Here is a 27,170-nt window from a genome sequence, read left to right on the forward strand (position 1 = left end):
TAAAAGAATTATTCCTTACCAAAAAAAAAATATAAATAAATATAAATAATATAATATAAATAATAAACGGGGTTGGTCCAGGGTTGGGCCAACTCAAACTCTTAGGGCCAGGGGCCGCGCGGTGTTGGTCCCGAAATTTCGAGGGCCAAAGGGGGCCAGGCCCCTGGAAACCGGACCCGGGACCGGCGGGGTTGGGCCGGTCAGGGGTGGTCAGGGTCGACCCCGAACCGCTGCTCACCCCTAGTTACAAACATATTAGTGTTGATTGCTTGAATGGATTCTCTCACTTGAAAAAATGATATATTACTTTGTGTAAAAAATTGTGTAGCCAAAGCTTTGTAAACTAATTGAGCTAGTTTTAGCATCTTTCTTCATAGGGCTGGCGGCCTTTAGATCCATACGTGCTTCCCGAAATCAATGGATCCTTCTCCAAGTCATTTTTTCTCCCAAATTAACTCCTTCGATGTAGATATTTCTTAGACTTTATAGCTATGTTATTTCCTTTAAATGGAAAATATGTTATAAACTTATGGCAAAGTCGGATGAATAGTGTGTTGTGTTGAGTCAATGCGGTAGAAATCCCATACATCATCTAAAGAAATTGTTGTCCGAACCTATGAATATATCCATTTGAACTCATCTTTGTTCGAAAACTTAGATTAATGAATTATGGACGAACTAAAATATATTGGCTGCTTCACATTAAACCACATCCTTGATTGGAGGACCTCTTTTACCTAAGACCCTTACAAGTGTCTCTTAATAAATCTCTCCCCACGTTTGAGCCACTTGCGTTAGGGCCTCTCCTTTTTAATTTAGGTATCCTTGCATACCAATATTTTCTCAACTCGGGAATGACCATCTTGTCCCGAACAAGTTTGGTAGATGTTGGTGAGGACAACATTTACCCTTCAGAATCCACCTCAATTACATTGTCTGAGCATAGCTTGGAGAAAAGCTGAGGGCCACCATTTACCTCGTTGATTAAGCTGTCATATCTGAGATTTTCTTTCTAATATCAACCAAAAACCAATATACATTGGTATTGGGCCAACCGTTAACTCTAATACCACTTGCATCAACACTTCATCCAACAGATTCAATAAGATATTCATCATGTCTTTTCCATTAACTCAATCTCATCAGCCTCATTAATCATTTCAAGTAATTTAATTTTTACCATCCAAAATCTTTGCTAACTTTGGGTTATTGATATGGCATACATCTTATTGCTCCACAACTAAAATTGTTCTCCCTGTTGAACTTCTCAATCTTAACTCTCACTCTAGATATAATTGCAAACACAATATTCCACAAAATTATCAAATAAGAAAAAGCCTCACATGAATTCTAGAAACTCTAATCTTGGTGGTGGTAACAATTGTTGTGTTCGGCCGACGCAATAAAAGTTTTGATACCAATTGTTGTGGGCACAAAAGTGAACATTCCTTGCAATTCATTATCAAACGCGAGAGAACGAAATTACCAAAGAAATCAACAATGGACACTGAAGAAATTAGATATTAACATGGCTCGACCAAAGTAAAGAGGGCTCTACTCATTTTTAGACATAAGTTTCCATTGGATTGTTTAATTTCTCAAAGTGAATCGGTGAAAATACTGTGAAAGATTGTGAGTAAACACAATTGAGAATCTCTGTAGTGTTATCTAGGGCCGGAAATACTTGAGCTATTGAGTGTTTGCAAACTCTATATTTTTCCGAATTCATAATGAATTTCTTGACGGTTAGCTCTTTCCATGGAGAATATACCAATATTCAAAGGAAACGATGTAGACACAAAATGACCTTATCATTCCTCATTGATTTTTCCGATAATTTTTTTCTCGCATGTGATATTGAATTGCGAGATCATAATGAATAACCAGAAAAGAGTAGTTGTGAAATTCTAGGGGGAAGTAACTCTCATGCCCTTGTCCCATACTCAAAACGGAAAAAACGAGTCCCACATTCTCCAAACAAAGACACATAATACGACATAATCTCAAAGTGACGATCCTCCCTTGAGCGAAGAAGGTATTGATTGAGCGAAGCTCCTCATTGTCCTTATCTTCCTCTTTCCCTTTACCCTTTTTCGCCTTTTTGGGTCCATAAAGCTTCCAGTCGTCTCGACGCGACCCCATCGGCCATCAATTTGAAAGTGGACGTGACGAAAATTGCATGGACACCGATGCTCCAACGTGCGTCATTATAACAATCACGCCTTCGACAGTTAAATGACCATGTTTCATCGTATATGGGTCGACCTGAGGTCATCAATTTAAGCCTGTATCAAAGGAAGAGGCTCGTAAGACGGGGTTATCTGTCGGGTGACATTGGCTATGCGCCAAGACCGTCTGGTATGACTATTGGCTATGCCGTGCGTTGTGAGCTATATCTATCTTGTGACAATGACTTCGGCCGAGCGCATCCTATATGTGTACTGCCTTAAAGATGAGCAAGATGACGTTCCAAGATCGCAACTGCCAAATTATGATCAAGAACGACTTGAAGTTTGCAGCACCCATTACCCGCCGAGACCATGGATCGGCACCGGACGGAACCATTCCGCATACCGTCTTGCTAGGAAGTGACTCGCGACCTGAACTACGGAATGAGAACCGCATAACCCCAGATCTCCACAAGTTTTGTCAGAAGAGAGAATGTCATCCATCGCGTGGTCTGGTCTGATCCTTTTGTATTGTTCCAAACACCAGACATTCACCACACAAACTTAACCGAGAATGGTGATGCGTAGACGGACAATTCAGCCATACTAATTTCACTTCTTTCGCATACTAACTTCACTTTTTTCGAACTAAGCATGAAAGTAAATTTGACGGGACTGGGCAGAGAATTCGTTTCTTGTTCTCTGACTTGTTAAAGTTCGTATTTACCATATCGACTAGAGCCGAACTCACATCAAAACATGATAGACCAATCTCACACCACGCTCGAACTCATAAATCCACTTCTAGTTTCAAGAAGCCAACTGTTCGTGGTGGCTGTGGCTCATCTTGAGAATCTATGTGGATCATTCCATCGCAAAATTTAGAACAACAATCCTAGACTCAAGAGTATCATTCCACCGCAAAACTGAGAACAACTCGACCCCGCTCCTATTCATCGCGCCTCAGCGGCTGTAATTATTGTAACGAGTTCTATGGCTAACATAAATAAGCAAAAGCAAAATGCAACAAACCCAACTAGAAGGTCAATCTCGAAATTTGGATGGATGGAACAGTCAAGAACACAACGTATTCGAGATGAAGCTATGCATAATTATTAGACACCAGTGCCTTCATAGGACTAAAAGCTCTGATACTTCCTCACTATCCCAAACTTTCCCCACAATTACATTATTAAGAATTCCTGAGAATCGCATATTGAAACAACAGACCTGAAAGAGAAAAGCTTCTCCTGATGCAAACAAGCGAGTTCAAATCTCACATCCGAGATTTTGCTTGCCCAGATGGAGCACCCTGCAGCAGTACAGTAGAGCCCGTGTTAGAACAGAAGATTACTAGTCACAGGTAAGCAAAATTGTTATGCTCTCATTTTGGCATGACTAATATCAGGATGGGCACTAAATATATGCCTAATTAAACTGATTCATGGATTCAAGCTCTCCATTGGAAATTGATGCTCAAATTGTAAACCAGAAGAAGCACATCAAGTCAAGAAACTAGCGGATCTCAGATGCCAAGCATGACATTTGATATGCTACAAATTTGCAACTCTTCAAATTAGTAAAATATGTGTACATAACCCTGTTATATAGAGTATAAGATTTCTCACCAGGGGAATTCCCCTGGCTGCCCTGTTGGCCAAGTAAGCGCAAGGCTTGAAGAAGCCTCCATACAGCTTCGACCATTCTTCCAATCTCGAATATATGTACTTGGATCCAAGAGAATCAGCCCAGAACATTATGCCTCCCCTGTCAGAAACAATATTCAACAGATACTCAGAAGTTTTGGTAAAACAAATAAAGGTATGTACAAATAAATCCAATATGCATACCTGTAAGGTGGGAAACCCATGCCCATTACGGAAGCTATGTCAAGGTCGGCTGCCTTAACAGCGATGCCTTCATCAAGAACCCGGCATGCCTCATTCACCACAGGTAAGAATGTCATTTCCACAATGTCCTTCTCCGGCAACTTCACAAGCTGTTTCCACATTCACTTATGTAAAACTTCTTCACTAACTTATATTTAAGGATGTCTATCATAACATGTGAGGGAGAGAGAGAGAGAGAGAGAGACCTTAGGGTCAATAGAGACACCAGATATACTCCTAGCTTTCTCAACATACTTTTTCAACTCAGGATCAGGGCTAGCTTTTCGCCTATCATCATATAAGTAGAAGCCTTTACGGGTTGCTTCACCTGCCACAGAGTGCCATAAGAAATTAACAAAGTTGTCAAACATCAAAGGATGAAAAAGATGCCAGCCAGCGCATCACAGGTCCCTGAGCTCCTGAAGCTTTAACTCTGTTTACCTAGTCTCTTATCTTCCTGTAGAAGTGGAGTGAGCATCGACTTATAAGTCCGTTCAGGAAAATTCTGGACGAATTGTGTGCCAGTTGCAATAGCCACGCCAAACCCGACAAGGTCAGCCAATCTGCAGACAACCAAAATGTGAGACAAATGAGACCATTCGCCAGAATGATAGGGAGTTTCTTTTTCAAAATAACAGCTTAAGATACACCCAAATGTGTTAACCACCTGAATGGACCCATTGGCATCCCAAATTTGGTAATTACTTTGTCAATCTGATAGAGATCAGCCCCGTGCTCGACAAGCAGCATAGCTGCCATTGTATAAGGGAAGAACATCCTGTTTACAGCAAAGCCCGTGCAATTCCCAACCACGACTGGGGTCTTCTTTATCTTCTTCCCAACATCTAAAAGGTCAACGATAGCCTGGGGAGATGTATGCTGAGTACGTACAATTTCTAGTAAGGGCATGATATGGGCAGGACTGCAATGGAAATATTAGTCAGCAACTGAGCCAAAGCAGAGGTGAGCAGAAGAAGAAATTGACAATGACCTAAAAAACAATGAATACAACTGTGCATATCATGTTACCTAAAGAAATGAGCACCAATAATCCTGTCCTGCGACCTGGTCTTCTCACCAACGAGGTTCAAGTCAATTGTGGAAGTATTAGTCGCAAGAATGCAATGAGGTGGGCAACTTCGCTCAAGATCCGCAAAAATTTGTTGCTTTAGCGAAACATTCTCTATCACAGCCTGTTTAAAGCACAACCATGTAACAGTAAATACTTAACCCTTTCCACATTTAAATATGTCTACAGCCCCATACTAATACTACCTCGATAACCATGTCCACATCTGTGAAGCTCTCATAGTCTAGCACACCCTTAAGAAGAGACATTGTTTTTTCAAACTTCTCTTGCGTCATGTTGCCTTTCTTCACACGGCTCTGCAGATTAGCTGATGCCAAGTACTTTCAGCTTAAACATTTTCCAAAACACAATTAAAGCAATCTGGAAAACGTATCAAGCCTGCAAACACAAAGTGACGACAGCTCTGACCTTTCACTCTGCCTATGCCAGCCTGCAAAAATTTATCATTCACTTCTTTAAGTATCACGGAATAATTGCTGAGTACCAATGCTGTCGCTATTCCTGAGCCCATCAATCCTCCACCAACAACAGCAACATTCCTCACTTGCCTAGGCATCAAGCCTCTGTCAGTAATGCCTGGAACCTGTTCATAATTCGGACAAGAAGTGTTGCCAGATTACATGACAAAAGATAGGAAATGGAGAATTATCAGGAAAAAAAAAAAGTTAAAAGAAAATCAGTCGACTGAGATATGCACTTGAGGCTCCTACATTGCAAAAGGGACTGAAAATAAATACAAATACTCACTATCTCCAAGCAATTGGACAGACAGGATTCCCATTGTTACATTCAAAATGACCATATTTAAGGTTGTGTCAGTGGATTTACACAGGTTACACCTCAGTATGACTTCATGGATGACTTGGTTCACCTTCCCTTTGTTTAAGTGGGATTAAAGACTAAGGTGAAAAAAGTAATTCAGTATAAAGAAACTTGCATATAATTGTTAAGAGGTTGAAGACACAAAATGCTTTTGAAATGGATCAGAAAGCAGTTTCCCATTCCTGAATACTCATAATAAGAAAATCTCTTTTTTTAGGTGATTATTTTCTACCTTACCAGCTTTAAACCTGCTCTTACAAATACTTCCATAAAAGACGAACAACAGGTGCTTCATACTCTACAGGCATAAGACTTGCAATTTAAATCTCCATAATTTCACAACAAACAACATCATGTGGAAGAAGATAGACTCCACTCAAACCTTTGAAGTTCCACGTTGAGCAAAAAAAATATGAACCAAGCTCTTGCATGTGTCAGCATGTAGAAGTTCTTGAAAAGCTTCAGCTTCCTGCAGCACCGAATACACAGTTTTACAGATCCATATCCTCTAATATAAACATAGAACAAAATGACAAAGGTGTGACCTTCCAAAGTCCAGCAAGCGGACCAGAGACTACACCCTCTTCAACAACGTCGATGCAAACCAACGGATGAGTAAGATTAGGAGCTTGTTTTTTTGTTTGAGCTCTTGCAAACTTAAAAATCTCTCTGGCCTCTCCAAGAGGCTCTAACTTGTCGGTCTTGTAAAGACTGGCAACCCATGGTCTTCTACCTTCCAAGATATCCAGTGCCCACCGCCGCGCGGTGGCAACCAACTCATTTGGTGAAACAACAGCATCCACGAGACCCAAGCCCAATGCTTCCTCCCCTTTTACTGGCTTTGAGGTCTGCAAAAGAGCAGATAATAGGTCAGGATGAATGAGTATGCAAGTAAACTTTACAGGCCCACAAAATGTGGTAAAATATAAGTTGAAGATTAAAGTAGGTGATCTACCAGCATCATTTGAAGAGATTTGGATAGACCAACAAGACGCGGAAGCCGCTGTGTTCCTGAACCAGTGTACATGCATAAGAAAAGGAAGCTACAGAATTACAAAGAACACATAGGTGATGCCATGATGTCCTTGCACTAAAATAGAAACTTCTGATTGAACTCAGGCCATCGAGAGATGAAGGTATAAGCAGGAACATTTTTACCTTAAAGTATTGGTTATCCTTTTCCGTCCATCGCTTAACAATCAAAGATACGTTGTCATGCGCATATATGATGGAAAATAAAAACCAGCCAGAGAACACCATTCAACGCTTACATCCACTATGCATTTGAAAGTTTATATACAATTTCCATGCTGCTTCTATGTCAACACCTCACAGGGGTTTCTGACCTCCAATGTATGCCAGCATCTTTTCTTGAGAAACCCCTTTTTTTTTTGCAATTTCAATGCTACTGCTATACGATCTAGAATCAAGATGCATACGTAAACTTCCAACAGTAAAGCTTACTGAATAGATTAGGAGAAAAGTCACATAGGCAATAGCACTTCTGCTTGAGCAATCAAATACCTCCAAATCCAGGAAGAACCCCAAGCTGCAGTTCAGGAAGGCCTAATTGTGCAACAGAAGTGCAAATTCTTGCATGGCATGCCTAACAAAGCAAAATGGAGGGAAAAAATAATTGGTAATGACAGAACATAACACAAGAAAGCTCTTTACATGAAAATGAAAGGTGCCCAAAGAAAGGGAATACATACCATAGCAACTTCTAAACCTCCACCCAAGGCCAGGCCATCAATGGCAGCAACTGAAGGCTTTCTAGCAGCTGACAAGAAACATGACCAATCAAAATACCAAAAACAGCTCAGCTCAACTCAAATATCTTGAGAAGTATCTTCTGCATACCTTCAACAGTCTTGGTGAGTATTTCGACTGCTATGAAACCAGGCTTTGGTTGCTCCTCTAGCAACACAGAACCCACGTGAATTTGAAATCGACAACAATTTTTACCATATTTAAAGAGCATCAGATCATATATATACCCTTGCCAGTTTGAATTCCACCAAAGGCTGTAATGTCAAAGCCACCAGAGAACTTGCCATTTGCACCTGGTCGAGCACAAAATTATTAGGTCCGTCTCCATTTTACCCATTGATTAGTTATTAGGCAGAAAAATTCCTCCTTGAACATTTACCAGTAACGACAATTGCTTTAACATCATTTCTTCGCAAGGCCTCATCATAACTCTGCTTTAAGCTGTTCAAAACTGGAGAGGATAAAGAGATTCAAGCTATAATCTTACAGATGGTAACAGAATATAACATAAGAAGTTACAGAAATATGTGTCAAAAGCTATAAGTTCAAGGTTACTTCAATAACATTGGAGTCATTATATCTGCACATATTTGAAAGCGTGATGGCTAAAAGTCCAAGGTCAGTAAGTGACCCAGTTTGGCTAGCATTATTGTGTTCAATAGAACCCAAGAATCCACCTCCATGAGCTTAGCACTCAACAAGCAAGCACCAGAGAGGAAAATACCAAAAGAGAAAGTAAGGCTTTCCATGCGTAAGCAATACGATCAGTCAGATTATAGTCATCAACCAGAGCCACTCCGGAAAACAAAAAGTCTAGCACTCTTGCAGACCAAGGTACAACCTCCTGTCAGTAATCAACCCCATTTCAAGTAGTAATCAGAGATCACAGCAGAATTTTCTCGGTACGTGTCTCCTATTCCAATAACACAAGCAAGAACAAACGGGAGAATCCAGACTCCAAAGTGCCACTTATTGCAAAATCTGCTATTTAAACCATGCTGGCATCCAAGCTTCAATCCTCAAAGCCTAATAGTTTAATCACTAAATTTTTTGTTGACATCTTATCACATAATCCTGCCGGTATCCACTCACTACAACTGTAACCGTCAGGCTGGCAACACTTTGATCTAAACATGAAGATGAAATATTCAAGGCATAGATGGGTCACTGTGATCTGCTATATCTGTTTATGCGAAGCAGAGCACACACTCAAAAGAACAATTTTCAAATTCTACCAAATTCCTGAAAGCAATAAGCCACTAGCAAATTCACTCATCAAACCCACAGAAGCCTCTAATAATGAGGGGGGATAAAAGAGAACACGAACAATCAAGCTGATGGTGATATCAGCAACGAACATCAGATCATAATTCAAAAAGGAAAAGAACCCAGCTGCAGAATCCCCACTCCACACCATATCATGCCATCCGGGGTCAAAGGAAACAACCCAAAAAAAAAAAGAGGGATCCCCAAAAGAGGGCTCAAGCAAGACCAGCAGCTAAATCAAACATTCGCAAGAAAAACCCAAGAAGCGATCAAGAAACGAGAGTGAGGCTACCATCGAGAGAGAGAGAGTTGACAGGAGGGTTGATGATGGTGATGACAGCCACCCCATCAGCTCCCACATCGAGGGTCGTTCTTCCCTTCGGGCTGCTTCCCATTTTCTCCCTTCCCCCAAAAAGACGGCCTTTCTCTTCCTTTTCTTCTCCCCCGCGAGAGGTCTTTCGATGCAAGAATTCAAGGAAACAGTTGGAGAGTAAAAGAAAACGTCAGATCTTTCCTGGTCGGGATCGGTGTGGTGCCCAGTATTTATGGAGGTGTCGTGTCGTCCTGGGGAAAAGCGACGCTTTTTGCAAGCAGCTGCACCGGATCTGATTTCAGCATGAGAAAGTACAATTTAAATTAAAACCAATTCCCGTTTTCCTTTAAAGATAAGATCTTTATCCTTCGTTGACAAAGTCTTCGTTCGTTGGCTTTTGTCGGTTCCCCACCGCACGGTCTCCATTCCGCCGTGCCCTCCTCAGGATCATCGCGACACAGGTGAGATAAAAACGCATCAAAGAAGACGAATATCCTTGCAACGTCTAATGAACCTTGGATTTGGGAAATTGATCTTTTTTCATAACACGAAAAATTCCATTTTAAATATAATTTGAATTCATGAAAACTCTCCTTGATTTTAATTTGGATACCATGTTCACTGTTAATTCTTTTGAAAATTTAAATTGTTAGGTGAATATGTAATTTAATATTTAATATTTTAATAAATAAAAAAATATATGATTGTATTCAGATCAGATGGATAATGCTTTTTCTGATAGGAAGATAAGAGATTTGACATTTCCAATGTTCACGCACTACGAGGCGCAGAAGGGGCCCTTTCTTGAGTTTATAAAGCCCATACCCCCATCCTAGCAGGCTAGCACTTGGCCACGGTGACGGCCTGGTAATTTTTAAAGAAAGAATTATTGGAAAATACTTATTCAATCAAATCAAGTTGCGATACGAGTGCATTTCAAGTAATTTGGAAAAACAATACACTTTTAGTAGCGCCGTTTTAGAAATGATTAACATAAATGAACATAAATGACTGCATCATCATTATTTAAATGATAACTATCTTTGTTAACACGTTCTTGTGTAGTTGACTTCTACAAAAGCTAATTATGCCATAAAATAGTCTCTCTTTTTTTTTAATTTTGAATGAACAAATGGGACCTGTTATCTTTCGAGATCCGTTTTACAAAAGATGAGATACGTTTGCTACCGGGGAGATGGGGTACAAAAGATGAGCTCTCGAGAAGAGTGCCGACCAAAAAAAAAAAAAAAAAAACGCCTGGTAGGTGTGTAAGTCAGAGAGCCATGATGAAGAGATCAAAAAAAGTGATGGCTCACCTCCTTCATTATTTCAGAATATTAGTGTTGTTTACATGACTCTATCAAATGTACTTCGAGTTCGATAACATCTCAGACTCTTCGGTGGATGAAGACAAAGACCTAGCGAAAGGATGTGCGGTGTTCTTCTTCTTATGAAACTAAGTCCTCACAGGTTTTCTAGGCATTACTTGATGAGTGCGTGCTCTTCGTTTTGTGGTGTGGAACTCGTCATATTGAATTGATCGACTTATGCGGCACATGTGTTTTTATTCCAACTAATTGTCATCGCTACTACACATTGCACTTGGGCACTCATCCACTACAAAATTTTTGTCAAGTTGTTATGTCTCATCATCGTGGAATTAGGCCGGTTGCAAGGGGAAAGCCGGCATGCCTACATTGTTATGACAATACTCATTGAACAGGTTCCATGACAATTGCAAGCTAAGACTAGATTTGATTGTTATTATTGAACACAACTGGTGTTATTGTTGTTCTCCACTATTAACCTTGTATTACAATTAAGTTAGTTACCATCAAGGTTCTTAGACCTATTAATTAATCGTTCATCTATTCTTCATAAAATCACAATTTCAATTCATGCTATGAGTAAATTTCTAACAGTTTACCTTATGCAAAGAGATTTCATGACTATTAAAATTTTAGTGAGCCTCGTTGGGCTCGCCAATTTTATAACTTTGGGTCTCGAGATGAGTCAATTTGAATATTTGGGTGAGGAAGGGATCAGTAATGCTGATCGTCCTCCATGCCCATTTACTAATAAAATAAGTCAATTGCCAAAAAAAAAAAATTAGGAACTTCGACCCAAAAAAAAGGCAGCAAAGGAAAACAAAAGGCTGAAAAAGCCTTAACACATCAAACTCTAAGCACAATCAGGTGATGACTAGATTATAGAGCAATACCAGTTCGCTATGGGCCTAACCCAATTTGCGATGGGCCTTGCAAGGCCCAAGAATTTAGACAAACCCAGTTTTCCCTCCCCTCCCATATGCAAAGATCAGAGGGGTGATCAACTCCTAATCCAGTCTGATTTTAAGGTGGAATCAGGAACTGTGGACATGACCGATTAGTCTTAGAACCAAGAACCGGTCCACCGGTCCGGTCTAGGTCCAGTCTAGTTCCTATTTTGATCCATTGGAATCGGTCACTTTTTTTTCTTTCACTATTTAATATCTTATGTTATGAAGAAATTAAAAAATAATAATAATAAACGCTTGAGCTTATATTAGTATTACAATCAACAACAGAAACAAGAGGCAAACCTACGCAAAGTCCATAGTGGGAACCACGCATGCACAGCGCAGTACCACAGGCCATTGTTCTTGAGCTTCATATTGATCATCCTTTCCCAAATGTTGCCACGCATCAAAGTTAGCCAACATATCAACGTCCATTGTGAATAGAATCGACAACATAATTTTATTTGAAATGAAGCATACTAACTCCCTTTGAGGAAAGAACATGAACGACTTGAAATGAGAGAGAAATGAGGAGGGAAGAGAAACACTTTTTTTTTTTTTTTTTAAGAAATTAAAAAATATATATTTTATAGTTGATTCGATCTAGTCCGATTCCCCTTTGGAATTGGGAACTGGACTTCCTGGACATCAATTCTACTTTTAGGAACTAGGAACCAAATTGACAATCCCAAGAACCGAACCAAACCGACCAATCCGGTTTGGTCAATGCCATTCCTAATTTGGACGGTCCGTTTTGCACACCCCTACCACGCACAATAAAAGATTTATGGTGCATTTGTTCCATAAAAAGAAAAAAATCAACAATTTGAAAAATATTTTTTCAAAAGTAATCAATTGTATCGCTTATAGAAAGAACTAAATGAATGAATAAAAAAATATTTTCATAATTAGCGAAAATATTATAAAATTAACAGTAACAGTGACCGTTGCTTGATGATGGCAAATCACTTCGATCATTTAAGCCCTTTCTGTGATAGAATATGCTGCTTTAGCTCGCAAGGTTATATAGTATAGAACTTGGTTTAAGTAATGATATTCCCCCCGATCGAGGAGAAAGAGCCGGTAGCAAGAGAATTTCTTCTTGGTTAATTTCCAAGAATTTGGATAAACCCATTTTTCCCCTCCATTTGCAAAAATCATGCCACTTTTTAACCTCGCCTGGCAATATATCTATCATGCATTTATTTCGTGAAAAAATTAACAAGTTGAAAGTATTTCTCTAAAAGTAATCACATGTATCATTCACAAGATTGAAAGTATGAATGAAAATCATTTTCATCATTAGCAAAAGAGATGCGGTGATTATTGCTTATAGAGTGTGTTTGGCGACTATTCTGTTCTTAAGAACAATTTTTGCTCAATAATAAAAATTTTATTATGTCCCCTAGACAAGTTTATGAGCATTTGAAAGCATTTAATAACTACCTAAAATTTCTATTTTTGAATAAAAATACGTTTGGTACGATTCTTAAATTTTTTACGACTTAATTTTTTTTTAAATTTTTAAATAATTTTATTATATATATGATTTTAATTTATTTATTATATAATTTTAATTTATTTTTAAATTTTTATTATATATATTCTTATTATTTATATAATTTTATCATATTTTTTAATATTATTTTATTATGTAATTTTATTATATTTTTAAATATAATTTTATTGTTTAATTTTATTATATTTTTAAAATTTTAATAATTTCATTATATTTTAAATTATTTTATTTATATATATTATATAAAATTATTATATTTTTAATATATATTTATTATCTAATTTTATTATATTTTAATAAAATTTTATGCTATAATTTTATTACATTTTTCAAAATTTCTTTAATTTTTTTAATAATTTTTTATTATATTTTGCAACCTATTAAAGGAAGAAGTAGAGAAAAGAAAAGCAAAAGAAGAAAAGAAAAGAAAAAAAATAACATGATTTGACTTGATTTTTGAGTTGTTCCTAGGAATAACAAATGGCGCGTTTGGTACCACCACCTGCGGTGGCCTAACTGGATAAGAGCCCCATGACATCTAACCAGGGATGGAGGGGTTCAAATCCGCGGGACGCATGAGATCTTAAGCGCGACGTCGGTGTGGTGGGTCCTCCGCTAGCGTTTCTCCGGGGTTTACCGCCGCCTGCCAGCTGTACGGGGTTCCATGGGTATAAAAAAAAAAAAAAAAAAAAAAACAAACAAAGGGCGCGTTTGGTAATATTTATTTTAAAAATTGTTCTAGGAAACGAAATAGAAAAAGTGTTTCTGTTCTAGGGAATAATTTTGAACAAAAAAAAACGTGTTTGGTAAACTTGTTAGGGAATAAAAAATGAACGAAACACGTTTGATAAATTTATATAAATTTTTTTATTTCTTTTATTTTTTAATATTTTTAATATTTTCTTTCTTATTTATTTTTCCTTTTTTTTTTTTTCTTCTTTTGGTCGTCGGCCTCGGCCATGGCCGACGACCCGGTCGACAACGAGGCCTCGCCACGAGGCTCACCCGATCCGACGAGGCCGAGCTCGCCTAGCGGCCGGCGAGGCTCGGCGTCGCCGGGCCACCGCTAGGCGACTCGAGGTGACTCGATGAGCTTGCTTGGCCTCGGCCTCGGGGGCCGGCGATGCTTTGGTGAGGTGGTCGGCCAAAGAAAAAGAAGAAAAAGAAGAAGAAAAGAAGAAGAAAAAGAGAGAAGAAAATGGAAAGTGTTCATAAATTTTGTTCTAGAAATAAGAAACAACTTTTTTTTTTTTTTTTATTTCTTGTTTACATTTGACGCGTGTTTACGGGAAAAAAAAATAATTTTGGAACAAAAACGCAAACAAACGCATTTCATTTCTTTTTGTTTCCAAGCTTGAAAAAAAAAACAAAAAAATTGTTTAGAAACAAAAAAAAAAATCAAAACAAACGCAGCCAAAGTAACTTTTTTTCTTGATTCTATTTCGAATATATTCTCGTGAACAAATTTATTCTTGAGGACAAAAAAAGTTACTAAATAAATTTATGTTCTTTTTTTGTTATACGAAATAAAAGAATAGAATCGGAAACTATTTGCCACATTATCAAACGGATCCATAAAGTCAACATTGACATTGACCAATGATTACTCGAGGGGTGAGCAAGCCTTATTGGTGGTGGCGAGCAACGGCCTTACCGCAAACTCTAGATAAGATATCTTTGTCATTTCGTACAACTCTTTATTTGGGGAACTTAGTACAACTCTTTATTTGGGAACTTAGGTGCCATACATTTGGTGATCCGTAATTCCTAAGTGGATGCATTTATACTCTTCTAGGTGTTATAAATCGAGTGATCGAGCTCATAAAATACTCGTGAGTAGATTACATTCTCAATACGCCGTAAATCTTTCAAGATAGTTATATTAAAATTGATGTGTTTAACTAATTTATATACTTCTCGAATATTTTGTTTGGGTGCATTAGATCATCACTTTCGAAAAAAAGCAATATGATTAATATCACTAAAAATTCCAAATTAGTATACAATAAATTTAACATAAATTAATATTTTGATCGTCAAAAACTCTAAATTGATACATTTGCGACGAATACATAAAATTGATACAACTATGATAAACGGAGAGTAAAATCTCAAACTGGTGCATCAGTTAACTGTTACGTGTTATCCAACTTAGGGTATTCAACTCGGTAATTTGATAGTAAAATTTAACAGAAACTAAGGGTAAATTTATCAAAATATACCGATTTGAGATAAATTTCAATTTGGGGTATTTTAAGATAAAGAATTAATTTGAAATAAATTTGTCATGTATGTTATGATTTAAGATTTTTCGTGATATTAATTTAAAATAAAATCGTATAATACATATCGTCAACATGAGACGTGATGAACCCACACGGCTAAAAGCGAAAAGCGAAAGCACGGAGAGGGGAGTACACACGACTCTCCCGCAACACGGATTTGAAAGTGTAGAAAAAGCTGTCTCCTCCATAAGCTTAAAATCGTCCCAAGTCAAAATCGTTTTTTTACGGCGACCGTCTCCGACCCGTGAAATTGGAAATTGAAATTGAACCAGCGAAGGAGAGAAGCCGCAGAAAATTAAGGATCTCTCTCTCTCTCTTTCTCTGTGGCATTTGCAGTACCAGTCGAGCTCATTCGCGACCCCGAGAAGTCCCCTCCCCTCCCGCGGAGCAGCTCCGGGAGGATGAGCGCCGTCGAGCCGAAGAAGCGGTCGCCGGAGCCCCCGGCGGCGAACCCTGGCCTCGACGACCGGAAGCCCTCCTCGGCCTCCGCCGCCGCCGGCCGCAAGATCGTCGTCAAGAGCGCCGACATGAAGGACGACATGCAGAAGGAGGCCGTCGACATCGCCATCGCCGTATTCCCCCCTCTCTCTCTAATTCGTCGTGTCCGTTTGGCGGATCACTTGAATGGGTGTCTGTTATTTGGGCACGGGGTGCCTATGTTCTGCGATTCTGAAGCTGATTGGTGTGCTTTTGATAGGCGTTCGAGAAGCACGGTGTGGAGAAGGACGTCGCGGAGCATATCAAGAAGGAGTTCGACAAGAAGCACGGCCCCACTTGGCACTGCATCGTCGGTCGCAACTTCGGTAAATCCCCTGTGCTGCTCCTGGGTTTCTTTCTTTGCGATGTTTTTGAGTGATTCTAGCAAGTTCTTGATGCGGGTTAGGCATGGTCCTGGGGTATTCGCTGAGTAGGGGTAGATCTGGTCTCTTGCGCGGTCTCTACCGTCGCATCGCGTAGTTTGGGGGACTCGGACTTTCCTCTCGCGGTCGCTGCTGCTGATTAACTTACTGGGAAGCAATTTGTTTCTTGTGGGTGTGTGGTTATTCTTCTCCTTCTCCACGTCTTGAATATGTGGAAACGATTCCTCTTTGGTGACAGTGGAGTGATGGGACATTCTATTTTGCCGGTGGATAAATCGCCTTGTATTTCGAAACAGAACCCAGATCTCAGGTTGTTGATATAAGCTCTCTAATGATCAGCGACGGTGGTGTTGATGGTCATAATAGTGAATGATGTTCTTTTGATATCTGGTAGTTTGAAATAAAAATTGAATAGATGTCAAAAGATTTATATAAGGTTCACTCTCAGTGGAAGAAAGAGACATCCATGACTGGGAGCATCAGTAAACAAATGATACATTTCTTAATTTGGTTAAATTAACTGACTTAATTGTTTTGATCTGTGTGCGTCAATACTTCATCAATCATGGGGAAAAAGCTTTTACTTTGTTGCTGATAGCGGACTAATGATGATTCAATGTAAAATTGCCTGCACAAATTCTTGCCTTTCTGTGTACTAGCGGGATTCCACTAAGCAGTAGGTGATGGTTCGGAGATCAATGGTAGCTTGAGAGTCTGTGATCTACTTAGAACGGATTACATGTCATAGTTCTGTTAGAAAAAGGAAAGGACACTGAGTGAGAAGTATTTAGAGTGTGTTGTGAAGAAGGGATTCAGTGAGGTTAGGAAATGACTATGTAATTCTCTCCAGTTGAATTCTGCATGGTTAATTCTTCGATAAAATTGGTCTAGGAGCTTGTTTGACTTTATCAAACTCTCAATCGCCTTGTCTTAAATATACGAGGCGGGGGCTTAGTTTGAATCGAATCCATGGTTGACTTGTTTGTCCTTTGCATTGTATCGATTGGATCACAAGCACCTTGGTCTGTCAAGGAGCTGTTGGCAGCATGGCTAAGGTGCAGTCATTCTTGAACTTGAGGGCTGATTATTTGCCTTTGTTTCTTGAAAATTTTATGGTAGGCTGATAAATTGTTAGTGGTGGGAAACCCAAACACTTTGGCATTTATGTACCTTGCTTTCACGCATTGTTTCAAATGTCTATCAAAAGCTGATATCATTGGCTTGAATTTTTGAAAACCATGCTGCTATAGTGAATGAAGGTAAGGTCTCCAGTCTTGGCATTGTCTAATTTGAAGAAATTGTTGACCCATATTAAATGTCTGTTGGAACATGTGGAGTACAGAATTTGAATCCTTCACATTTCCTATATCTCCATACGTGTAATTTTTGTTTTTCATTTTGGGTTATGTATCCATCACTAATCATAGTCATCCTTGTACGATTGACATCTGAAATAGGTGTTATTGGAATGCTCACTGATATTGTTACTTTTAGAACTTTCAACTAGTGGAAGGATCTTGCTGGTTCTGTTGCTGCATGGCCCATATGGTCTTTCTTTGCAGCACGAGTACTAAGTTTTTTTTAGAGTACCAGCAGTTCATGCCTTTCGCCTTTTAGACCCTTTGTGGCCGTTCTGGTCTGAGAGGATAAAAGTACATCGAATGTCATATTCCTTCTGTCTGGATACTAACAATGTTAAGTTGGCTGCTCAAGAAAGTTCTTGAGATTTACATTTTTGGCATCAATTTGAATGTTTCATATGAAAGCGCCAATTGCAAGCCAACTTGACTAGCAAGTGACACAATAGGGCAAGTAACAAAGTTATCATTTTCTAGCTATTGTCATTGAACTAACTTAGAAGAAGTGTTAAATACTGGGATGACAAGTATTCTTGCCAGTAGTAAGGTGCTACTCATTTGGAATTTGGGGGTCAGGAACCTTTGTGATGGGCATATATTCTCTTTTAGACTTCTTGATCTTATGGACTATGTATGGGTTGGCAGCCTCCATGTACAAACTACATATCAAATCTTGTCTTCTTCAACATGTTTATTTTTTTATTTTTTGATAAACTTTTTATCATAAATGTCTATAAGTGCTCACCTTTTGACTACAAATGGTGAGCCATTACTTTTGCTCGATTTGTGACGAGACAGGTCATGGTCCAAGGTATTTGGAGGTGCATGTACTCTGTACTATTGAACATGAGAGAAAAAGTGCATCTGTTATCTCTGATGGAATGACTTGAACAACATTATATGTAGCAAATAATTGTCATGTTGACCATTTCTGTTTACAGTGCATATACTTATTGTAAACTGGATTATGATGGTTGTGATAGATTATGCTTTTGAATTCTCAAATCGATTGCCACGTATGCATAGCCGATCATCCAGAAACACAGGTGAAATTTATTCACTCCGCTTTTACTTAGGTGGAATCATTGCCATTAGGTAGGTAGGTAGGTAGGTAGGATATTGATAGGCAATATAGACTTTTGTCTGGGCATTATACAAGTCTTAGGTTGATTTGCCTAAAGTTCTACCTTGAATCAGTTAATTAAGACCATCATCATGTTGGTGTGTGAGGGGTGATGTTAAACTGACCACACTCAGTTGCGTAAATGAGTTGGTTATCTATCAATCAATACATCTATTAATCTATGGCAATCTACACCATATGTGACTTTTGGTCATATGAGTGATGATTTCTTTTACCCGAGACGATTGTGGTAATTATCTTGTCTTCTACTAGATGCAATTTCTTATGCTTCACTGAATTCAATCAACCAGTTTTATGTTTTGATGTAGGTTCCTATGTGACCCACGAAACAAACCACTTTGTTTACTTTTATTTGGATCAGAAGGCGATTTTGCTGTTCAAATCTGGATGATTTTATCCTTCTGAGGTAGATGTTGACCAGACGATGATGATCCGACGCAATTATGGTGCTATAATTTGCATCCGTGTGTATTACGCTGCATTGGACCAGAAAAAAAGAAAGGACCTTCTGGTGCAAGAAGCTGTATATTATTATTTTGCTCTTCGCCTGGCATCTTAATGTCCTCCGAAGTCTTAACATTTTAATGAAGGAGGTAATCACAGTGTCCTCTCTCTCTCTCTCTCCCCGCGCTGAGTGCTGAATGCGCTTGGCCAGTAACTGCATCCATGGCTTTGAATCATCTAGTTGAGCCATCAAGGTGAAAGTGTGTTGTCACCTCTGCACGTGCTGTTGCACAAATTTACCAAATTTATGTCTCTTGCTCTCCATAGCTGTTGAAGAAAATTTAAAGATTACCCGTGTCTATTGCCAGGGATCTCATTTGCCTTGTAAGTTTTAACTGTCGAGTCAGGTGGTACCATTCAGTAGGATAATAGGTTCTTCGACTAGCTAGCAACTTACGAGGGCGCGCAAATAACTTGCCTGGACTTGGTCATCTTGGATTGGGTCGCCCATAGCGGTCGATCAAGTGGGTCCTGCAATTCTAACGGCAGTGATCGCACTTGGTCCTTGATCGCAGTCTGAGCATTTCCCCTGACTAGGGGGTTCCTGAATGGCTTCCTAGTTTTTGCTGCTACATCGCAGATAACTTCAAATCCAAACCCACACGGGAATGGAAATTGAGCGCGTGAAAATAAAATGTGTGGCTTTAGGTTGACTTAGACTATAAATTGTACCGAAGGAAGTGAAAACCCAGACTTTTAACAGCATTAAGCAATCATGGTATTGCGGAATAAGCATCTCAGGAAAGTGTAGGGACTTCTTATTGAGGTTTGATGTTTCTGAAAATTCTTTGATGTACATTTGTGCTGTCGAAGCCACGGTTTAACCAGCTAAAAGGTGAAGACGCCTTTCTTGGTCGAGGAAGCCATGAGGCTAGGAGGCTGAATCCCCTAAAAACACCGCTATCGACACCTGAAAAATGAAATATGTCGGCTACACTTTGTTCTTCTCTCATGGATATTGCGTGTCGAAAAACTTGGTAGAGAGAAGTGCCCAACAAATACATATCATCCCAGAAGTGTGAAACATGATGAATATTCGACACCTTAAATAAAAGGATTAAAATCACAAAAAATCTCAAATTAGTATATGTATAATAAATTTATTGTAAATTAATAACTCAAAACTGGTACATGTATGATTAATTTATGTTTTGTTAGTTTTTATTAAATTAAATTAATATAATGAAAAATCACAAATTAATAAAGGGTAAAATTCCAAACTGGTATATTAAATAATTGCCACATATCATCTAATTTAACAATTTAATGATAAATTATAAGGAAATTAATGGAGGGTAAATTTGTCACAATTTTATTAATTTGAAGTTTTTCATAGTATTAATCCTATGCCAAAATGGAGAAATCTTCATCAAAGGACATCTTTTGATCCCAGGAGAATGAATTCTTCCGTGGCCAGAGAGGTGCACATATTCAGTTCAAATAAGATCCCCACCTCGAAAACCACCACCACCAACTTCCATTCCACTGCATGAGAGAGAGGGACGCACACAAGAAGTCACTTTCCAGGGAGAATTTATGGACTGTAGCAGCATATCAGGACGGTTTAAGTGGCAACCCTATTCTTATTCCTGCTAAAACATAGTTTCTCCTTAAATCTCAGCACCTAGTGCTCTTTCTCTCTCTCTCTCTAAAAGGAATTCAAGCCAACAAAAGAGAGAAAAAAACCTTATTGGCTCGTACTTGGAAAGCATTAGATTCCATGGTCCTCCTTTTCTTTTTCTTAATGTTCCTTTGAACTGTAACTTTAATTGCCTACCTTTTCTAACAAGAAGTTTGTGATATCTACCAGAAAATGTCGTTCCAACTTTCTAACTCCTTCATTTTCTTCCTTTTGCACTGACAGCCACTCACCATTTGGCATTCATCTTCTGTTTCCCTGGTTTCCCTTTTATATTGCTTGCAACAGTCCAGCTCGACCAACCTCCATATTTGACCCCTAATGCACAATTATCAACCTATGTAAAGTAAATTTGTTATGCGAAATTCCACAAAAATGAAGAAAAGAAAACACCGTCCACTTTCTCTTCGGTTTGCTTTGCATCCTCTAATACAAAACCTTGATGCCATACTCCATAATTTCAAAATCCAAAAGTTTTCACAAACGATCAAGTAACTTTGTAGTTGGACAACCGTTCGTAAGCATCTCAAGTCTTAGGAAAACCAAGGTTGCGGGAGGCATAGGAGTTGCTCTACCATTTCATAAATAATCTCAAAAGCGAACTTTCTAATTTCAAATTCTGACACTTTACACGGGGAGTGCACTTACAGTTTACACCTGTCGTACCTTATAGTTCCTTAAAAATCAAAGTGCCAATCACAAATTACTCGAGACTCATGATGCTGTGTTCTATAGGTAGAGTATGCAAAATGTAGTTTAGATTTTGGGTGGACGTGTTATTATCTTTGCTTTAGCTAATAAAGAGTTTATTTAGGCAGTTCTTTGCTATTTGCTAACTTTAATGATGGGTCATGTTTTCCACTTAGGAAACTCACATTTCACAAAGACTATTCGAGTTAGGTAAGTCCATAATTACTTTTGACTTACCTAGTTAGAGAAGGCGATAGTGGGTATTGGAGATAGAGGGATGGAGAGGATGTTGAATATATAATATTTCTTTGGTTGCCTGATTTGACTGGTTTTTGCAGTTTTGATGGAAGAAAATGCGAACTGAACTCTTATGCTTGGCTCCCAGCAAGTGACAGTGCGAAATGTCGGGCTTTGCACGGAACGCTAGGGAGTTGCTGTCAGTCGGTGCTTGTCCGTATCGATCTAGCTCTCTTATGAAAGCACTGGCCTCTTGCAACCTATGCAAAACTCGAACCTGAGCAAGCGAAAGTTAAACAAAAAAAATGCTGAGAAAAGTAAGGAAAGGTAGGGCTTGTGATGAAACGCTCTAGGAGCGTTCTCATGCATCGAGAGCACATGCCAGAGATAGAAGTGATTCTGCGGTTCTTACATGGCAAAAACTCATCCGACTGGTTTTTTATGGTGAGCTCCGCGCTGATGGAAAGGTGAAGTGTTAAATATTAGGTTTCATGTATTTGGCTGAGGAAGAATAGCTGACTTCCCTAAGTTCAAACTCGCCTCTATAAGTTTAAGTTTATTCTTAAAGTTTTCTCACCTCTTACGCATCAGTAAGTCTTAAAGATTAGGTCCTGAAGATATCATAATGAATAAAAATATGGCGATTTTGCATGTCATTAGAGATTAAAGTAGGTGTTAGGTCCAAATATGCAACCGGAGGGGCTGAATTGGTTTTTTTTTTCAAGAGTTTGCTTCAACAACACAAATGGACTAGTGAGTATGATGCGGTAATTAAATCATTTAGAATAAGAGAAATTGGAAATGAGATTTACAAAGGTTCGACTTGAGTGTGCCTACTTCTCTCTTCCAACTCTTGCATCCCAATCAGGCTAAAATCCAATAGTTTAGCCGAGAGTGCAGATATTGCCTTGTGACAAGTGCAGATTCTTCCACCATGAGGAGTCGACTCCCTCTGCAGCTGCCCCACTATAGTCTAAGTAGCTGTTGAATCCTCCGATAGTCGTTCTCATACTTTATGCACACAATGTTATAATGTATAGACTTACTCTATCCAGACGATAAACCACTTATTTTACTTTGTCCAGACGATAAACCACTCATTTAAGCTTTTACAAAGATCCTTGCACACACTTTGTCAGTCACTTAGATAAATGTCATCCATCTAACTACAACCACTTCCGTCGTGTGTTTATAAATGGATTTGCTGCCCTTGTTAACTCTTAGGATCAACACTCAAGTGAGTACAATCCAACAAAGAAGAGATAGACCTCAAAAACACCCAACATGCTTCAAATTCTCTTGTTTCAAGACAGTTCGTTTTGGTCTTCTTATAGGTCTCTAAATTCGAACTTTAAGTCTGGATCCACTAGCAATTATGTGCTCCTATGATCCTATCTACTAGGAAAAACTTTGATTGGAATCCCACCTAAATCATGGGTAGAACCTTCTATCAATCTGGCCATTGAGACAAAATTGGTACCTATGGCAAATTTGAGCACATCTGACCATCAATCCCCAAAGAGAGTTACTCCAAGACTTTGGCTGCAATATGTTTGGAAATATATATTATGTAGATGCACTAGGTCTTCTGATTTAACAATCCAATGGTCACGAAATCTACCAATAGAGAGTTTGGATCGTTGTGATTCATTGTTCCGTTGCTTCTACACTTGCTTCTATAGTTTGCTTCTACTATATCCAAATGTTAACGTGTCCCTTCCTAAATGAGTATAGATTTTAATTGCCAGTGAAATCTTCACTAGTAGCCTTCGATTCTTTTCGTATCAACCTTTATAAAAAAGAGCACTGCAGTTAATCAAATTTATTAAATTTCACTTAAGAGATGCATTCCAAAAGTATGCAAAGCTTACTCTTTCTATTATTATAAGCATACCTTTTAAATTGTCTTTAAAATACTTGTCAAGAAGACCATTTTCAAAATGCGAGTTGTGGAATTCCTCAAGACTTAAATTAGGTAAGGATCTTTTGTCACTTCAAGAGTGACCGACAAACAATGGAGAAAAGATCAAATCATTTCCTGCCTGAATTGTAAAATACAGACAAAAGAAGTCCTTACAGATGCAGATAAACAGCAGCTCAGGGGGTTTTCAGCAATTTAATACTCGAATCTCAGTGGATCCCTCGTGGCGATACTATTCTCATTGGAGAACACAACACATTACATTGATTCCCAAGTGCTAATTCCCTACTTTCTTAAATCTCTTGCTTAATTTGTTTATTCACTTTTATATATAGATACTAAATTTATACATTTATATCTTTTATTAAAGTCATCTTCGTTGAGAAACTTGTTAATCATATTAAATTAAAAAGATCGTATTCCTTCAAAAGATCATATTCCTTCAAACTATTAACTACACATATCGTAAAAAAGGAATCACCTTCTAAAAAATTGTTGTTATCAAACAACCGAGCCCCGAGAATAATTTTAAATGACTTTTTTTTCCTTTTCTCTTTCTAATTTATTTGGTATTTAAGGGAATCTCTTTCCGGTCTTCAATTATAAAAGCATCGCTCCTAAGTCCTAAGTGGGTAATCTTGCCAAGAATTCGCCAACCCCACTAAAGATGCTTCAAATCAGATTGAAGCTGCAATAATTTAAATTTGACATCTTGTGTGAAGTACACACCCCCACCATTGGGTCGTCCCCCAAGGAAACGTAAACTTTCATGTAAGTTCAACTTTTAAAAAATCCTCCCCAACTTTAATGCATGTTTAATGAAGGCAATTAATTTTTAAATTTAAGGGCTTGGCAGCATTTAAGTTTGCATGGGTGAAGTGAAGTTAATAGGTCTCGTGCATGCCATTTTCTGAATATTATAAACTACTCCGTCAAAACCCTAATCTTACTCTTTTTATTTTCTTCTTTTTTTCAAATTGCTGTCATAGAAATACCAGAGCAGAGCACATTCACTCAATTGCACCAAGTCAGACCAATTACAAACCATGGGCTCGCACAAAGAACTACAGGTATGTGGGGGCAGAAAAAGTTAGAAGGCACTTTTGGCTTCATACCAGGAAGCAAAATGACAAGGAACTGGAGGATGTGAACTTCACTACAGATTAAAGGCGAAAGGGTAAAAAAAAAGGAGAGAAAAAAAAGTAAAAACTAGTGCACTTAAGAAACCCCCCCCCAAAAAAAAAAAAAAAAAGAAAAAGCAAAAGAAATTTCTCTTTTTGGGTTCTTTCTTGTTTATCTTACACAAGTGCTCTCTCTCTTTCTCTCTCTCCCTCGCAGAGACTCAATAAGCAAAACCACCTGGTTTGTTTCTGGTTCCTTTGCTGTGCCTAGTGGATGATGGAGAGGAAGATGATGTCGAGGAAGTGGGTTTTATGGCAGCCATTGAGCAGTTGTCTTTCCTCAGCGTCTCTTCCTCGTCCATGAAGATTTGCCTGCACCTACACTCCGCACTACAAAATGCCCTGTCTCCTCTGGCAAGAACCCACAGAAAAGAAAAAAATAAAATTGTCAAAACCGGTTCGTTGCCAAAAACAACATTTCAAACGATTCAGGCAAATCATAGCCAGGACAGGAAATAAAATCCCCTAAAAAAGAACTGTCTTTTATCAAAGTCATGGTGTGTGTACACACACAGCAAGATGTAGAAGTTAAAAATGATCTTAAACCATCTCATGTTCATTTGATTATGTAAGTGAGGAATGAATGCAAGTCCTATCACTTTGGTAGTTCGGTGGATATGAACCATTTTTGCAAGATCTGACGGTCAACCAGAAACTAGAAAGTCTCTCAACCCCAGGAAACTCAGTCAGGTCAACCTTGCATAACAACCAATAGAACAGTCACTTAAAGGCGTGTGAAATTAATATCAAGAAGAGAACTTCGCGTGAAAGGTTAGCAGAAAAAAAGGCTGATTTTTTTTTTTTTCTAACTTACTTATACATGTAGATGTCTTTTCCTTGCGAGAGCTTTTTCTTGCAGAGAAAACACTGGTCCAAGAAAGCAAGTGCTGGGAAAGCACTAGAAGGCAGAGAACTTCTACGAGAGAATGATGATGTTGAAGATGTGGGTGTTGGAGAAGGAGGGGCTGCGCCGTTAATCACCATGGACATGGTGGCTTTGTTGATGACTTGTGGGCTTTTCTTGCTATGGACACTACTGCTCCCACTGTTTTGACCCTCTAAAACAACACTCAAACCCACCATCTCTCATCCTCCAGATGCTCTAATGAAGAAGAAGATGGAGAGAGACGGGGAGAGAGAGAGAGAGAGAGAGGGAGGGGGGCTTCACTTTGATGTGAAACGAGAGACATAAATAGAGAATAAGAGGAAGAAAGAGAGAGCGAGAGAGAGCGAGAGGCAGTGGTGGGTCCTGAAGAGCAATGGGAGAGCAGTGACAAGGGCGGATTAACTTCTAGTGCTGCTCAACTGCCACGTAGCTCTGCTTTCAGTTTCCATTTCAATTTTCAAATTTTTTTTTTCCAAAAGACTTTTGTTTTTTCCTTTATCCTTCGTCCATTTGTCGTTAAGTCATTGTGGGGGTAAATTTTTCGTACGCGGTTGCGGAATTTTATAAACATCGTGCTCTCAAATCATTAAGTATATTGAACTTTCCTTTTTCCCCATCAAAATAGCATATTTTTTGAAACCAAACGAAAAAAAAAAAAAAAAAATTGAAACCAAACCAAATTTTGTAAGAAATGGTGACGTGGCAATATTGTGTTATGTCATTACAATGTGACTTTTCACATTAGTATTTTTCTCAAAAAATGAATCGAATTCTAGTCAAAGCGCATCATTCATTACATAGAGTTGATTAAAAGTCAATTTCAGCAAAAATTAATTTAAATTTAGTGACCACTAAGAAAGTTTCAGAAAAATACACTACAAGTACCAAACCTTGTTTGCGGAAAACAATCAAGTCTAAATCTTAAATATTTTTATTTTTTTCTAAAGTATATCGAGCCATCTCGGTGAGTACTTGAATTTTCTTAACTATCACATATCCTTAAATCCCACATGTCAACATAAATTTCAAGCATTAATTGTGTTTATCTATAAAAAACTAAAGATTTAATTTAATCAATGAAAATATTTAGAACTCAACTTCATTTAGGACATTATTGTACCAAACTTGGGGTTTTGCAATCGATTTTAGTGACTAGTAAGAAAGTTCGAGAGAAATACACCACATATACTAAACCTTGTATACGGAAAGCAATCAAATCCTAAATTCTAACCTTTTTAAAAAGTATAATCGAGCCATCTTAATAAACGATACTTAAAATTGCCTAACTATCACATTAAAGTTGCCCATGTGGCATCTTTAAATTGCACATGTCAACATAAATTTCAAGCA

General features: G+C 38.4%; 3 protein-coding genes across 4 annotated transcripts in view; 1 reads left to right on the forward strand and 2 right to left on the reverse strand.

Moving 5' to 3' along the window:
* Positions 1 to 9,535, reverse strand: part of LOC104415161 (glyoxysomal fatty acid beta-oxidation multifunctional protein MFP-a) — a 44,581-nt gene extending 35,046 nt beyond the window's left edge. The window contains exons 1-18 of one of the 2 annotated variants that reach the window (XM_010026415.3): positions 9,298 to 9,534; positions 8,119 to 8,190; positions 7,967 to 8,032; positions 7,830 to 7,886; positions 7,682 to 7,749; positions 7,494 to 7,575; positions 6,925 to 6,980; positions 6,515 to 6,817; positions 6,352 to 6,438; positions 5,556 to 5,730; positions 5,333 to 5,454; positions 5,087 to 5,250; positions 4,725 to 4,979; positions 4,499 to 4,620; positions 4,264 to 4,385; positions 4,019 to 4,167; positions 3,797 to 3,935; positions 3,191 to 3,480 (exon numbers count right to left, since the gene is read on the reverse strand). In XM_010026415.3, the coding sequence (XP_010024717.2) occupies positions 3,445 to 3,480; positions 3,797 to 3,935; positions 4,019 to 4,167; positions 4,264 to 4,385; positions 4,499 to 4,620; positions 4,725 to 4,979; positions 5,087 to 5,250; positions 5,333 to 5,454; positions 5,556 to 5,730; positions 6,352 to 6,438; positions 6,515 to 6,817; positions 6,925 to 6,980; positions 7,494 to 7,575; positions 7,682 to 7,749; positions 7,830 to 7,886; positions 7,967 to 8,032; positions 8,119 to 8,190; positions 9,298 to 9,400 (2,178 nt within the window). In that variant the 5' untranslated portion in view covers positions 9,401 to 9,534 and the 3' untranslated portion in view covers positions 3,191 to 3,444. Of the gene's footprint in view, positions 1 to 3,190; positions 3,481 to 3,796; positions 3,936 to 4,018; positions 4,168 to 4,263; positions 4,386 to 4,498; positions 4,621 to 4,724; positions 4,980 to 5,086; positions 5,251 to 5,332; positions 5,455 to 5,555; positions 5,731 to 6,351; positions 6,439 to 6,514; positions 6,818 to 6,924; positions 6,981 to 7,493; positions 7,576 to 7,681; positions 7,750 to 7,829; positions 7,887 to 7,966; positions 8,033 to 8,118; positions 8,191 to 9,297 lie in introns of those variants that run through there. The other variant, XM_039300940.1, reaches the window with a different exon arrangement.
* Positions 9,536 to 15,696: 6,161 nt separating this feature from the next.
* Positions 15,697 to 19,378, forward strand: LOC104415162 (dynein light chain 1, cytoplasmic). Its single transcript, XM_010026416.3, has 3 exons — positions 15,697 to 15,972; positions 16,098 to 16,203; positions 19,071 to 19,378. The coding sequence occupies exons 1-3, from the start codon at positions 15,802 to 15,804 to the stop codon at positions 19,151 to 19,153; spliced, it is 360 nt and encodes a 119-aa protein (XP_010024718.1). The 5' UTR covers positions 15,697 to 15,801; the 3' UTR covers positions 19,154 to 19,378.
* A 5,367-nt stretch (positions 19,379 to 24,745) lies between these two features.
* On the reverse strand, positions 24,746 to 26,110 carry LOC104415163 (FCS-Like Zinc finger 15). Its single transcript, XM_010026417.3, has 2 exons — positions 25,749 to 26,110; positions 24,746 to 25,285 (listed from the first exon to the last, which is right to left on the reverse strand). The coding sequence occupies exons 1-2, from the start codon at positions 26,015 to 26,017 to the stop codon at positions 25,096 to 25,098; spliced, it is 459 nt and encodes a 152-aa protein (XP_010024719.1). The 5' UTR covers positions 26,018 to 26,110; the 3' UTR covers positions 24,746 to 25,095.
* Positions 26,111 to 27,170: the final 1,060 nt, after the last annotated feature.

This window comes from Eucalyptus grandis, chromosome 8 (assembly GCF_016545825.1).
Source record: "Eucalyptus grandis isolate ANBG69807.140 chromosome 8, ASM1654582v1, whole genome shotgun sequence".
Classification (NCBI taxonomy): Eukaryota; Viridiplantae; Streptophyta; class Magnoliopsida; order Myrtales; family Myrtaceae; genus Eucalyptus; species Eucalyptus grandis.

What these genes read in the sequence shown, in the direction of transcription:
- LOC104415162 (XM_010026416.3), top strand. Translation starts at nt 15,802, where the DNA reads ATGAGCGCCGTCGAGCCGAAGAAGCGGTCGCCGGAGCCCCCGGCGGCG. An exon ending in CCGTCGACATCGCCATCGCC is followed by an intron (nt 15,973 to 16,097) that starts GTATTCCCCCCT and finishes TGCTTTTGATAG; the next exon opens with GCGTTCGAGAAGCACGGTGT. An exon ending in CATCGTCGGTCGCAACTTCG is followed by an intron (nt 16,204 to 19,070) that starts GTAAATCCCCTG and finishes GTTTTGATGTAG; the next exon opens with GTTCCTATGTGACCCACGAA.
- LOC104415163 (XM_010026417.3), bottom strand. Translation starts at nt 26,017, where the DNA reads ATGGTGGGTTTGAGTGTTGTTTTAGAGGGTCAAAACAGTGGGAGCAGT. An exon ending in AAAGACATCTACATGTATAA is followed by an intron (nt 25,286 to 25,748) that starts GTAAGTTAGAAA and finishes GGTTCTTGCCAG; the next exon opens with AGGAGACAGGGCATTTTGTA.